Source organism: Pituophis catenifer, unplaced genomic scaffold (assembly GCF_029215685.1).
Source record: "Pituophis catenifer annectens isolate HBS135680 unplaced genomic scaffold, rPitCat1.0.hap2 SCAF_1, whole genome shotgun sequence".
Classification (NCBI taxonomy): Eukaryota; Metazoa; Chordata; class Lepidosauria; order Squamata; family Colubridae; genus Pituophis; species Pituophis catenifer.
Window position 1 is genome coordinate 203,545,772 of NW_027256881.1, and position 15,585 is coordinate 203,561,356.

A 15,585-nucleotide genomic window follows, 5' to 3' on the forward strand; every position below is an offset into this window, starting at 1 on the left:
CGGCTTCCGAACTTTCCTTTTTCTGAGCTTAATTAATGTTTGATATATTTTGTGCCTGCAGCCAGAACTGAAAGCGAATGGGGATTGAATTGCTCTGCATTTTTTTCCTATTTCTACAAAGGAATAAGAATGTACAAGGTAAGGCTCGTTTTATATATGGATTACAAATTTAAGAGTGTGTATTTATTGATGTGAGCTGTGTGATTTTGTGGTTCTGGATCTGATCGCTGTAATTATGATAAACATCTTAAAGAAATATAGCCCCCCCCAAAAAAAAATTTTTAAGGACTTTGGTCTGAGTTTATGAAGAATGATTCAGTGTCAGGTAGACAGACCAGGTCAAGGATTAATATAAAAATAATATTAAAAGCTGCTTTATGCTAATTATCCTCTTGTATAAAGCCTGACACTGATTCCAGTTAAAACTATTGCTCCACAAGGTTTATTTCTTTAATTACTGAAATTTTAACGATCGCTTCCATCTCTTCTGTAAATACCTAAGGGCTTTTCAAACAAACAAGTAAAACGGGATTCTCTGACAAACTAACTTTGAGGAAGTCAGAACGCTGCCCAGAATGTTATGTACCTGACATAATTAAAGTATGAGCTAATCTAATACATTTCCTTGATTTGCCATGTAGGAAATTGTGATTCAGGGAGTGCCATGAACTGTGAAGATTGTTTGCTCTCTGGACCAAGCTGCGGCTGGTGTTTCCAAGAGGTGAATTATTTCAAACACACAAAAATAATGATTTGATATAATTACGAATGATATGTTTACTAAATAACATACTATTCATATTCTGAACTCTCTGCTCCAAGCCACATTTTTCAGGAGAAAAGTAGTTCAAAGAGTGGGTCAAAATGCCTACTTTAGAATCAGTGGAAATTAGCATATCCATTACTTTCTTTTCTTTTTAATCTCTAGGCCCTAACTCTGATTCTAAGCAATCTTAAAAGCTTTTTACACACCTTTCCATTTAACAAAAATTTTAATTTGTGACCTAGCAGCTGCTTAAGAAAAGCAACCCTGAATTGCACAGTGATGTGCTTTAAGGATTATTAACCAGGCTCATTAATCACATTCAAACTCACTTTTCAAAGGATTGTTCATATGTATAATTAACAAGTTTGGGGCAAAGAGGAATATTATGGAAAAAATAAGAGACAATTTAAATAGATAGGATATAATTGAGGCAAAAACTAGTGTACAGAGAAGTTACATAACAGCCAAAAAAAGATGTTCTACCAAGGAACATCTTTCTCAGACAGATAATATTCTGAATCTGATCTTGCGTCCATTAAACCATGCAATAAAGAATTAGAAGAAATAAGTCTAATATCTGGCCAGGGGGACACACATTGAAATACATTGTCTTATTTAGGATTTATTAACTGTAGCCTAGAAATTGTCTAATATTTTCACATCTGTCTCTGCCAATAAAGAAATTAGAAACCTCTGGCTCAGTTCAGCTGACCTAGTGATTAAAGCATATGCTGGGTTCTCTTGAGCCCAAGTCATAGAGAACGGAATATGCTTCATGTAGCAAGACTGGGGCATCTCCTTTGCTTTGTAAGTGAAAACAGAACTCATGAGATAATATAAATATGGTGCCAGACACCAGCTTCTGTGTGAAATTGTGCATGCTCAAAACTGCAGAAAATTAGTAGCTTCAGTTTGACTGTTTCTAAGTAACCATATGACTTAATGTTTACACAATCTTGATTGTGCTTACAGAAAACAGTAAAACTTTTTCTTATATTCAGAAATTTTCAAATGAAGAAATCATGCTTGGTCCTGTTTCCACATTCCATTATTTGGCATTTGTTGTTTTGGTAAATCCCAAACCTGACCCTGTGAAAGAAACTCACAGTTAGTTATGGAAAACTTGACTTATACAATTTTGCCTTTGTCTGGAATGTCCTCTTGAGGGGGGGGGGGGGAAATCAGGAACCTCAATGACGAGGAAATAAATTGGATTATTATGAATTATGGTCACTATGATTGCAAAGATGCTGCCAAGGTCGTAAGTGTGCGACACGTCATAAGTCACTTTTGTCAGAGCTGTCCTCACTTCAAATGGTTGTTAAACGAATGATCATAAGTCAAGAACTACCTCTATGGCAAGACCACCTATGGAGATCTAGTGTGGCATTCAGAACCCTTTGGCTGATGGGATCTGCAATTTACTTTCCCTGCCTGACCAGGTGGGACCAGCTGATGTAATGAGATATGGCCTCATGCCCTATCCCCTCTCTTAATTCTAAATGAATTCTTATTTGTTTGTTTGTTTGTTTAATTTATATGTGACCCATCTCCACTTTCAAAGCAACTTTCCTTAAAGCCTCATCATTTAGTTCTGATCAGCAAAAGTCCATTAAGGAGTATCAGAGATAACAACCTATCTATTTTGACCTTGATCAAAATAAACCAAATTTATATTCCTTCCTTTTCCTTTTAATAATCTATTGATCTAATGCAGTAGTGAAATCTAAAATTTGTTACTACCGGTTCTGTGGGCGTGGCTTGGTGGTGGTGGGATAATGTGACTGGGTGGGCGTGGCCAGGTTTTTTTTTTACTTTTAAAACCATTTTTTACATGTAAAACCATGTAAAAAATGCTTTCAAAAGGCTCTGACGATCCCAGCTGAGTTGCCTGATCCTCAGAGGGTTTTTTTAAAAACCCTCTGCTGATCAGGCAACTCAGCTGGGATTGTCAGAGCTTGGATCGTCAGAGCTTGGATCGTCAGAGGCATTTAAAAGAAAAAAAAGCCTCTGATGATTGCGCGGCTCAGCTGGGCATGGGGGGCGGGGGCAGGGATTTTTGCTACCGGTTCTCCGAACTGCCCACCGCCATTGCTACCTACTCGCCCGAGCCGGTCCGAACCGGGAGCATTTCACCCCTGATCTAATGTTCTTTCAAATAATGGCTTAGAACTTGATTTCTTTTCTTTCTTTTTTTTTTTCTTTGTCCTTCTTACAAAATTCTTCAAAATTTTAACAAGCCTCTTTTGTACAACCCATGTAGGAAAATTATCCAGGTCATTCTCTTGGTTTGTTGCTTGTTTATCCTTTTAATTATTAAGACATCAGTTGGTTTCTTTTGTATGTCCAGATTCCAGAGTAACATCTTTTTCCATGAAGTCTGTAGAGATTCTCAGTCATCCAGGTCATGGTTTGTCCCAAAGGTGCTTTTTCAGGAGGCAACTGGACTTGCTTGAAGATGTTTCATTTCTCATCCAAGAAGCTTCTTCAGCTCTGACAGGATAGTGGGGTTACAGGAACCAGCAGCATTACTCAGGAGACCCTGAGGACACAGATAAACCTCCAAGTGCTTCAACGACCCTCTAAAAGAATGCAAATGACCAGCTGTCTGCAAGGAATATAAATCCTTCCATACCCCACCATCCTATCAGAGCTGAAGAAGCTTCTTCTTGATTCTTTAGTGATTAAAATGCAGTACTGCAGGCAAACTCTGCCCATAGCCTGGAGTTCGATTCTGATCAGTTCAAGGTTGACTCACCCTTCCATCCTTACAAGGTTGGTAAAATGAGGACCCAGATTGTTGAGAGCAATATGCAAATAATGCTTCTTCATTTTAAACCACCCAGAGAGTGCTGTAAAGCACTATGGGGCAGTACAGGTAGTCCTTGACTTACAACAGTTCATTTAGTGATTGTTTGAAGTTACAACAGCACTGAAAAAGATTATTTATAATAGTTTTCCACACTTACAACCGTTGCAGCATCCCCATGGTCATGTGATCAAAATTCGGATGCTTGGTAACTGGTTTTTATTTGTGACGGTTGCAGTGTCCTGTGGTCCTGTGATCCCCTTTTGTGACCTTCTGACAAGCAAAGTCAATGGGGAAGCCAGATTCACTTAACAACTGGGTTATTGACTTACCAATTGCAATGGTTCACTTACTAACTGTGGCAAGAAAAGTTGTAAAATGGGGCAAAACTCGCTTAACAAATTTCTCACTTAGCGACATAAATCTTGGGCTCAATTATAGCCATAAGTTGAGGACTACCTGTACATAAGTCTAAATGCTGTTGCTATTTCCATAAGTCAAAAGGAAATATGTGAACCAAATGTTCTTTTGAAGGTGCTGACCGTGGTTTCAGCAAAAATATGGCTATTCTCTCATCTCTCAGAACTCTAAGCCTGCCAGAGACTGCTATCTTGCAATGACTTTGCAAGGAGCAATTGTTCGGAGCAATTGTAGCAGAGGTGGGTTTCATCAGGTTCTGACCAGTTCTGGAGAACCGGTAGCAGAAATTTTGAGTAGTTCAGAGAACCGGTAGTAAAAATTCTGACTGGCCCTGCCCTCATCTATTCTCTGCCTCCCAAGTCCCAGCTGATCGGGAGGAAGTGGAGATTTTGCAGTAACCTTCCCCTGGAGTGGGGTGGGAATGGAGATTTTACAGTATCCTTCCCCTGCCATGCCCACCAAGCCATGTCATGCCACACCCACCAAGCCACACCCACAGAACCAGCAGTAAAAAATTTTGAAATCCACTAATGAATTGTAGGTGATCTCAAGTCATCTCCTTGTCCAGAGAGGAATTATGAAGAGCTACTGTACTTGCTGGCTCTTAATTCCACCGTTGTCTTGGGCTGTGCTTTTAGCAGAGCTATCCTCACTTCTCCGTTTCTTCCCTTGAAGTCCAACAGTAGGCAATTTGGTCTGATGCCTTTTTGAAAGTCTGATTTCTAAAACTAAAAGCCAACTTCCATTTTGAATAAATTCAGAAACATTTTTTTAAAAAAAATTTTTTATTTATATGCCGCCCTTCTCCGGAGACTCAGGGCGGCTTACAATGCGTTAAGCAATAGCCTTCATACTTTTGTATATTTATACAAAGTCAGCTTATTACCCCCACAAACTGGGTCCTCAATTTACCTACCTTAGAAAGGATGGAAGGCTGAGTCAACCTTGAGCCTGGTGAGATTCGAACTTACAGTAAATGCAGACAGCTGGTGTTAATCACAATGCTATCAGTCTGCTGAGCCACCAGGCCCTTTTTTTGCTTTTAGCATGAATAGGAGCAACGGCAATCTTGACTTAAAAGAAATTGGGTTGTTGAGAAAGTAAGCTTGGTAAAGGTATATTTATATTCTATTCAAATATTTATACACTATGCCTTCTCAGTGGAGCAACTTTTCTTCTTCTTCTGATCCATAGCCAAGACAGCCCTTAATGCTATAAATGTAAGTAAGCATGGGATAGTGCTGCAGTTCCCCTGTTCAAGAAAGAATCCTAAGAAGTGTGTGTGTGTGTGTGTGTGTGTTTGCCTTTGAGTCAATGTTAACTCATGGACAAATCCTTTTTCTTTGCAAGGTTTTCAGAAATCATTTGCCCTTGCCCCAGTGAGTGAAATGTAAAATTTGTTACTACCGGTTCTATGGGCGTGGCTTGGTGGTGGTGGTGGTAATGTGATTGAGTGGGAGTGGCCAACTTTTTTTTTTTACTTTTAAAACCATTTTTAAATCAGCTGGAGAGGTTGTAAAAAAAATGCTTTTAACAGCCTCTGACAATCAGGCAACTCATCTGGGATCGTCAGAGCCTTTTAAAAGCATTTTCTCTACAACCTCTTCTGCCCAAGAGGTTGTAAAAAAATGCTTTTAAAAGCCTCTGACGATCCCAGCTGAGTTGCCTGATCGTCAGAGGCTTTTTTTTTCTTTTAAAAACATTTTTTCTACAACGGCTTCAGCCGAAGAGGTTGTAGAAAAAAATGCTTTTAAAAGCTTCTGACGATCCCAGCTGAGCCACGCGATCATCAGAGGCTTGTTTTTTTATTTTTAAAAGCATTTTTTCAGCCGAAGAGGTTGTAGAAAAAATGCTTTTAAAAGTAAAAAAAAAAAAAAAAAGCCTCTGATGATTGCGTGGCTCAGCTGGGCATGGGGAGGGGGCAGGGATTTTTGCTACCGGTTCACCGAACCAACCTACCGGATCAGGCGATCCGGTCTGAACCGGGAGCATTTCACCCCTGCCCTTGCCCCTTATCTAGAGCTGAGAGAGAGTGACTGGCCCAAGGTTACCCAGCTGGCTTTGTGCCTAAAGTGGGAACCCCTGTGGGATTAAAGGTATTTTCTTAGGGCTTTTCCTCACACCTTGCTAACTGCAGCTTAAATATGGCTCATTAATCACTTTTAAAGGACATTACATGTCCTCCTGGCATTGACTTTGTCTCTTCCTCAAGCCACTGTGCAGATAATATATGTTCCAAAGTAGCCATTCCAGTTTGGAAGTGGCGATTTCCCCTCTTCTTCAAACACAGGTTTGTGTGAATGATCTGGAATGGTTCCTTGACAGGAATGGAGAGGGCATTTGAAGGGGCTGCAGGCATACTCTCTCTGCTTTGGTTGCCTCCCGTTTTAATAGGAGTAGCCAGAGACCTTGGCATCCACAGAGGCACCTGGGGATTAAGGAAGAAGCACACTCAGCATGAGAAATTGTGGGGAGGCTGAGAAAGGAATGGAACAGAGAGGTGACAAAACAAACAAGAAACTGCAGGCAAGTCAGATGATAGCTTATCATTCTGAGAGACTCTTTCTTAATTACCTCAAAATAAATGAGGTTGGGAAATTCCTCTTCAAGTTTTCAAGATTCTGTATCTCCCTAGACTATCATTATCATTAAAACGTTGATTATATGTTATCAAGTTGATGTTAACTGTTAGCAACTCCATGGATAACCTTCCCAGGGTAGCATTAAAAATCACTTCACTGAAGTTTGCATAGTGTTTGTATCCTTGGTTTTAGTTCATTCCTAAAGGCATGCAAAGGCTTGTATGGTTTGCATAGGAAAAATATTTTGCCTACCTGTGTTGTGATTGTGTAGCCTGAGGCACGTTTCTACCGCTGAAATCTGTCCTCCATGGATCTTAAAACAGCTTACTTCCAAGAAAACTCATATTTGGATGTCAGCCCTAGTAGGAAAATATTGGTGAAGGGAGGGGGGAAGAATAACCTTCATCCTTCCCCAAAAGGACACACAAATAAAACTTCAAGGTTAGTGTTATCATGATGTGTATATGCTTTTAAAAGGAATCTGATTATCAATTGATGTGAGCTTATAGTTGGACTACTTTTGGATGTGGGTTTAGTGTTCTTCCAGAACATTACGATTTTTTGCTTGTACAAGAAAACATGTACAAAACCAGACAGGGTCTAATAATAATCATGCCCTTCATCCACACAGTGATGTTGACAAACTTTACTTAACAAAGAAAATAGGTGGACATGGAATGTTTCCTCCCTAGTCCCAGCCCATTCAGATTAAACAAGCAATTGGCAGGTTAAAAAAAATAGAAAATAAAGAATATGAAAAAAAAAATGAAAAAGTCATTAAGAGGTGGCTTCCAATCTTCTTAACAGCAGTGATAGGTACATTTCTATTTTATTCTTTCTGTGTGTGTGTTACTTCATAATTTTCTTTTTTCCACAATCTACCCTTTCTAAACATCCAATCCATAAACCCCTCCTTTTTTTTCTTTTTTTTTTCAGACTAATTCTACTTTATTGTAAGGTTCCATTAAGAGAATTTGGCAAGTCAGAAATTACGTTTCTACTCCTTCACCTTTACAGTCCAAAAACTAGGATGCTTGCTATGCACATACCTCTTTTTCAGACTCTTATCCTACCATTGCCCAGGCTTCCCCATGTCCTCCAAGGTCATTCCCACATCCCATTACATCTACAGAGGGGAGGAAACCAGGGGTGAAATGTAAAATTTGTTACTACCGGTTCTGTGGGCGTGGCTTGGTGGTGGGGGTAATGTGACTGGGTGGGCGTGGCCAACTTTTTTTTTTTTTACTTTTCAAAGCATTTTTTCTAATGCTTTGAAAAGCCTCTGCCGATCAGGCAACTCAGCTGGGATCGTCAGAGAGGCTTTTTTAAAAATGCTTTGAAAAGCCTGTCTGCCAATCAGGTAACTTAGCTGGGATCGTCAGAGACTTTTCAAAGCATTTTTTTTACCACCTCTTCGGCCAAGAGGTTGCAGAAAACAATACTTTGAAAAGCCTCTGAGATCCCAGCTGAGCCGCCCAATTATCAGAGGCTTTTTTTTTTTTTACTTTTAAAAGCATTTTTTCGTCAGAAGAGGTTGTAGAAAAAATGCTTTTAAAAGTAAAAAAAAAAGCCTCTGATGATGGAGCAGCTCAGCTGGGCGTGGGGGGGGGGGGCGCACAGGGATTTTTGCTACCGGTTCTCTGAACCACCCGCCGCCATCGCTACCAGATCGGGCAATCCAGTCCGAATCGGGAGCATTTCACCCCTGGAGGAAACCCGAAGAAAGTCCCCAAACACAATGATGAAATGTCATTGTATGCACGTTGCAAGAATTATTTCTTTGTTCTCACACATTTACATGATTAATAAAGGCCACTTAGAACTACATGTGGTTCTTGACTTACAATGGTTCGTTTAGTGACTGTTCAAAGTTAGAACAGTACTGTAGAAAGTGACTTGTAACCTTTTTTTTACACTTACGATGGCACGCGATCAAAATTCAGATGCTTGGCAACTGATTCATATTTATGATGGTTACAGTGTCCTGCAATCATGTGATCCCCTTTTGCAGGTTAAATCAATGGGGAATCCAGATTTACTGAGCAACTGTGTTACGAACCAGTGATTCACTTAACAACTGTGGCAAGAAAGGTCATAAAATGGGGAAAAACTCATTTAACAAATGTCTCGCTTAGCAACAATTGGGCTCAATTGTGCTCATAAATTGAGGACTACCTATATACCAATTTATAAATTAAGATAATTTCAACATGATCCACCTTCACATTGTTTGTCTCATGCTCTCAAGTACATACACATCTAACGTGATGCATCTCATGGAAAAGCATTATTGTATACCCTTTATAATAAGAGCCATCATTTAATTTAAACTATTTTGTATTTTACTCGGTTTGTTTTTTGTTCTTCCACTCCTTTGTAGAATTTTACTGATCCATCTGAAATTCATAAAAGGTGTGACACTCTTGAAAAGCTTATTTCAGAAGGATGCCATCTGAATTTAATTGAATTTCCCATTTCCAAAGTAGAGATCCATGAAAACAAGCCCCTGAGTGATGGGCCACAAATAAATGGTTCAAAAGTTACTCAGATTTCTCCTCAAAAGATAACTATTTTCCTGAGACCAGGTAAGTTACATCATCATCATATCTATAAAACTTTTTTAAATAGTCTGGTTATTTATCTATTTATTTATTTATTTGTGAACTGCCTCAATCTTGATGAATTGTAAGAATTTAGAAAAAGCCATGGCAATAAAGTCAATGCACAATTTGGGTACAAAAAATACAGTAAGGATTTGAAAGGAGATATCTGATTTTATTTACTAGAGAGTAAGCTTTGTTCAACTTAGGAAATCTATTTCTGAGTAAACACCTGGGGATTTTTTTTTTTAATCAAGTGACACCTGAGGCTGTATGAGACACCGAACCATTTCTGTAAAGTTAATATTTTGTTCACAATAGCTTTAGCAATTTCCTTTTTTCCTACTGCAATATTAATATGGCACAGAACAATAGAATCCATCATAACTTACAAGCAAATATCTATCATCTGAACATATTATAATGCTACTTCAGTCCCGATAGGTTATTTGTTTAGCTATGATTGCAGCACATTTGATGAATAGATTTGAGAAATATACAGATTTGTAGCAGGGGAAATAGTAATTGGTGAAAGCAGAAACAATTTACTAATGTTTTTTCTCCAAAAGAGACTCTCTGCCTTTCAAATAATTTCTCAATAAGTGATGTTCTCGTACTTTGCCAACATTACTCAATCTCATTAAATTATTGTTGTTGTTGTTTTAAAAAATGCACCTTGAATTGGACTCACAAGGAAACTGTTAACCAATACAGCTCATGAAGCAGAGGTATAATATATGCACTCCATGGAAGACACATAATTGCCCATGCTGCCTAATACCCAACATGTTGACTTGTGAACCATGGGGGGGGTGGCGGGGAGTGGCACAACTATTTATGACAGCGGTAAAGCACTCATTCTGTGACCTTCATAAATGTGAATGGTTGTTAAGCATCATAATATCCAGATATGAGGGAGATAGGCAGATGAAAGGAAGGAAGGAAGGAAGGAAGGAAGGAAGGAAGGAAGGAAGGAAGGCCTCTCCTGCGCGAGCTGCACTGGCTCCCGGTGGTCTTCTGAGTGCGCTTCAAGGTTTTGGTCATCACCTTTAGAGCGCTCCATGGCTTAGGACCTGGTTATTTACGGGACCGCCTGCTACCACCAATAGCCTCCCACCGACCAGTACGCTCCCATAGAGAGGGGCTCCTCCGGGTGCCGTCGGCCAAACAATGTCGACTGGCGGCCCCCAGGGGGAGAGCCTTCTCTGTGAGGGCACCTACTATCTGGAACAAGCTCCCCCCCGAGATACGGAGGATTCCAGATCTGCGTACCTTCCGTCGCACGCTTAAGACGTTCCTATTCCAGCAAGCCGTCCTGACCTAAACTTTTCCTCTTTTAAATGGGAATTTTAAATTTGGTTTTAAATTATTGGGGTTTTAAAACGGTTCAGCCAAATTTATTTAATTGGTTTTATCTCTATTTTAAATTTTGTATTTATATGTTTTATTTCATGGCTGTTCACCGCCCTGAGTCCTTCGGGAGTAGGGCGGTATACAAATTTAATGAAATGAAATGAAATGAAATGAAAATGAAGGAAGGAAGGAAGGAAGGAAGGAAGGAAGGAAGGAAGGAAGGAAGGAAGGAAGGAAGGAAAGAGGGAAAGAGAGGGAGGGAGGGAGGGAGGGAGGGAGGGAAGGAAGGAAGGAAGGAAGGAAGGAAGGAAGGAAGGAAGGAAGGAAGGAAGGAAGGAAGGAAGGAAGGAAGGAAGATAGATGATATATTTCTAAGGCTGAGAAAGAATGACCCAAGGTCACCCAGCTAGCTTTATGCCCAAGGTGGGGGGACTAGAACTCAGGGCCTCCCAGTTTCTAGCCAATGTATTCAACATTACAGCAAACTGGCTCTCTTGAACAGGATATATGGATTTATTATTTGAAAGTAATGTTATTCACTGAACACTTGTGTTGTCACTCTAACTCCTAAGAAATCTTGCTAATCTGAGTTCAGGGATCCTTATTTCTTGGATAAATAATTTCTAATCCTGATGGTAGTTAAGGCAAACTGACCATAAGGCAACCATAAGGCAAACTGAGTATGGGAGCCCCAGAGCACTGAGAGGCAGTGTGGGTAAAAAGGAACATAAGACAAGGTGTGAATTTCATAAAACTAAGATGGCCACTGAATTCCCTACCAGCTCCATTCCAGCAACTTTTAAAAGCTGTTACCAGAGTATAATGTTTTTATGTGCCACATGGAGGAAACCATTAACTACTTGACCAGAAAATAGTTTTCAATAGATTTATGTTAGTATTTGAATTTAGGGAGTACCAAGATAATATTTAACTAGTTTAACATTAAATATATACATATCTATTGTATTTAATGTAGTATTAATGAATCACATGTGTACACTTCTGTCACTCAGGTGTTCCCCTGAAGATGTGCATGACAGATAAGAAATGCCACAAAGATTATTGTGTGACAGTAGTTAGTAGCATTGGACTTTGCCAATAACATAAAATATTAGATCAAATACAGTCAGGGGTGGGCTTAAAATTTTTTAGCAAGGGGTTCTCTGCCCGGTTGCTGGGTGGGCGTGGCCATGATGGGCGTGGCCTAGTCTTCCACCTGCACCATGGGGGCAGGCATTTTTGCCCTCCCCAGGCTCTGGAGGCTTTTCTCAAGTCTCCAGGAGGGTGAAAACAGCCTCCCCAGGCTCCAGACGTCCTCTGGAGGCCGGAAACAGACCCATTTCCGGCTTTCCTGAACTTCCGGTAGGCCCATTTATCACCCTCCCCGAGCCTCCGCACATGCCCTGCACTTACCTGCATCCAAAATGGGCCGCGTGGGGACTCGACAGTAAGAAAGTTTACAGTAAGGAAGTTTTCTACAGCAAGGAAGTCTTCCTGGCCAATGGGATGGGGAAGACAGGTGTTTTATTTTTTTTTTACCAAGCTAGTCATTCCAACTTTTAATTTGTTGTTTCTTGTAGTAGTCTGTCCATAAAGCATATTGTGCATTTATACTTTGCAGATGTTTTTCACTATCCATATCAGACAATTAATTATTAAAAGAGTTAATGCTACTGCTAAGATATTCTTTGTCACAGAATAACACCATGCAGCATGGAGAATAAAGCAGCCCAGTCAATACTTGTACTTCCTCTTTCCCCTTTTAACCACAGTGGTTTGATTAGTTTTCTGTTTTCCCTTTGGCTCCACAAGGAAATGAAGAAACGATACAGATCAATGTTCGTCAGACTGAAGATTATCCAGTTGATCTCTACTACCTCATGGACCTTTCAGCTTCTATGGATGATGATTTGAAAACCATAAAGGAACTGGGGTCTACTTTGTCCAAAGAAATGTCTAAGCTCACAAGTAACTTTCAGATGGGCTTCGGGTCTTTTGTTGAAAAACCAGTTTTACCATTCATCAATACTCTGACGGAAGATCTGAAGAATCCGTGCCGGTTGGTAGAAAAGTTTAAACATTTCTTCTGACTCTTTAAAAATATGGTTTGAATTTAAGTGAGATGTTTCCCCTTAAATGCAGTTTGATGAATTCATTGTTTTCATACAGGAATAGGGGATTCCCCACCCCCCCAGGAGACAGGTCAGGGGCTGCTGAAAGTGAGAAGTCACCTCCAGTAGCCCTTTCATTCATACACATGCAACCAGAACCATCCTATTCCCACCCCACCCCAAACTTATGCACACAAAAAATGCATACTAAATCAACCCTTTTCAAGGCAACACTCTAGACCCACCTTTCATTATCCTTTCCAAAACTTCAAGATTGCAGAAAGCTTTGATGGATCAGATACATTGGCCTTATGGGGTCTCCAGTCCCGCTTTAATCATTCAAGTACTTTCCGCTTAGGATGGTCTCTAGCCTAGATTCCAGAGAATCTGGTCTGGATAATAATTATTTATTTCAGTTTGTCCAGAAGCTATTCATTTATGGAGGGGTAGGGATGGTGATTATCTAGATTTCTGGCAATTAAGCTAAGGATGCTGTGCTCCTTGAAAGGGCAACTGAAAACTTATCAGATGCAGCACCAAACTACTCCATGAGGCACTGAGAAATTACGGTGGAACATGTTGACAGGACATTCCAGAGTCTATGAACTAACAAGATTTATTGAATTCCTCAACATACTCAAAGCTACAATAGGAATAGAGAGTACAGCTGTAGAATTATTCTGGTTCCCACTGGATCCCACTGATCTCAATAAACAGGAAACTACAGTCCACTTTCTGATCTGGCAAGGAATAACAGAATAATAGAGTTGGAAGGAACCTTGGAGGTCTCCTAATCCAACCCCCTGCTTAGGCAGGAAATCCTACACCACTTCAGACAAACGGTATCAGCTGGTCTTCGCACACGCATGCGTGCCAGAAACCGGAAGGCCAGGGGGCTGGTGCACATGCGCGTGCTGGAAACTGGCCCGGTTAGCACATGCACACCGGGCAACTGCTCTTCCAGTTTTCGGCACTCCCGTGTAAGTGAAGACCAGCTGGCTGGCATGCCGGAACCAACAAGAGCAATGGGCAATGGCTTGTGTGCCCGGAGAAATGGCCCTGTATGCCACTTCCGACACGCATACCATAGGTTTGCCATCACAGATATACTGTATACTATAATCCATCTGAAGATCATACTGCTGAATACTGCATTTGGCCATACCAAATGCCCCTCAACCCTAAAGCTTTTTAATGTGACCTCCATCGTCATTTATAAGCACATAAGCATTTTACTTTACAGAAATGTCCCATTTGATTGTTTGCCAACATTTGGATACAAGCATGTTCTGTCGTTGACAAACGATGCAGAAAGATTCAATGAAATTGTGAAAAAACAGAAAATCAGTGCAAATTTAGATACTCCAGAAGGAGGATTTGATGCAATTATGCAGGCAACTGTTTGTAAGGTAAAGAAACTATATCTGTGTTTCATGTTGATTTGGATAAATGAAGACTGTTATTGCTAGCTTTACTTTAGATTAGAACATCCCATCTGAAAGTACTTCACGATGTTCAAAAAAAGTTTAAAAACCTGGCTGTTCCCCCAACTCTTGGGTTAGAGTGGGTGTTAAACTGTAGGATTTCATCTGTTTAAAGAATTACCTTTTGCAGATTACGTGAATTGTATTTTTACTTTTTCTCTAAAAGCTGTATGCCACCCAGAGTCTTATAGAGTTGTGCAGCCTTTTAAAGCCAATAAATAATATTCTGAATTGCTAATTATGTATATAACTTATTATACTTTACCTCAAGTACTCAGATAATATGGTTGAGCTTAATTGCTGTACAAGTTTCACTGAGGAGTGGTATTTACTACTTCACCTCAGGCAGCAAAATCGTATGATTTGTCTCTGATAGTTCTTTCGAATACTAATTTTCATCCTTTTATAGAGTAGAGCTTGGCATGTTTTTAATCATCAGAACAAGATAAATCATATTTCATATTTCTGCATGTGATACCAAAATATTGCATATATTGCTTTACCCCATCTTCCCTGTCATCACTTATTAATGTTTTACTACAGGAAAAAATTGGCTGGAGAAATGATTCATTACATCTGTTAGTGTTTGTGAGTGATGCTGATTCTCATTTTGGGATGGATAGTAAATTAGCAGGAATAGTTATTCCAAATGATGGAAAATGCCACTTGGATCAACAGAATGAATATTCCATGTCAACTGTTTTGGTAATTGCTTTTTATTTTATTTTATTCAATCCTTTCCCATTCTCTAGTCTTGTACATTTAATCATGTTAGAAATTGCATTTGTATAACTCCATGCATTATAGCAATAGCACTTAGACTTATATACCGCTTCATAGTGCTTTTACAGCTCTCTCTAAGCGGTTTACAGAGCCAGCATATTGCCCCCAACAATCTGGGTCCTCATTTTACCCATCTCGGAAGGATGGAAGGCTGAGTCAACCTTGAGCCTGTGGGACTTGAACTGCCGAACTGCTGGAAATCAGCAGACAGCAGAAGTAGCCTGCAGTACTGCACTCTAACTGCACCACCTCAGCCTTTTAAAGTATTCTAAAATGAACAGAGAAAATATAATTTGTACAAGGCCATTTTCAGATGAATTAGAATAAAATTACCCTTTTACCACAGAACTGTATTTCATGCAGGGTTAGGGATATCTCCTGTCTTCAGGAGAATGGAAAGCAATAAAGTCTTTTACCACTACAGAGACATTAATTTTCTAAATAAGAGGCATTCCAAATCTAGTTTAAAAAGCAACATCTTGTTGTATCAAATTGAGATGGCTTCTAACTCCATTCTTGTATCATGCATTCTTAAAGTTGGGGATGTCCTATACTGTACTTCTTGCTCTATTTTTATAATCCTTCAATACATATTCATTTGCATAGAAGGTCCACTTCTCAATGATTTCCTCAGGGTTTTAAAGAATGTTTTATAAAAACACATTTTATTATTTGTT

At 39.7% G+C, this 15,585-nt stretch overlaps 1 protein-coding gene across 1 annotated transcript in view; it reads left to right on the forward strand.

Moving 5' to 3' along the window:
• Nucleotides 1-15,585, forward strand: part of ITGB6 (integrin subunit beta 6) — an 89,520-nt gene that overhangs the window by 41,920 nt on the left and 32,015 nt on the right. The window contains exons 2-7 of the mRNA XM_070956984.1: nt 62-138; nt 642-721; nt 8,958-9,162; nt 12,343-12,589; nt 13,885-14,050; nt 14,669-14,830. Coding sequence (XP_070813085.1) covers nt 78-138; nt 642-721; nt 8,958-9,162; nt 12,343-12,589; nt 13,885-14,050; nt 14,669-14,830 — 921 coding nt within the window. The 5' untranslated portion in view covers nt 62-77. The remainder of the gene's footprint in view (nt 1-61; nt 139-641; nt 722-8,957; nt 9,163-12,342; nt 12,590-13,884; nt 14,051-14,668; nt 14,831-15,585) is intronic.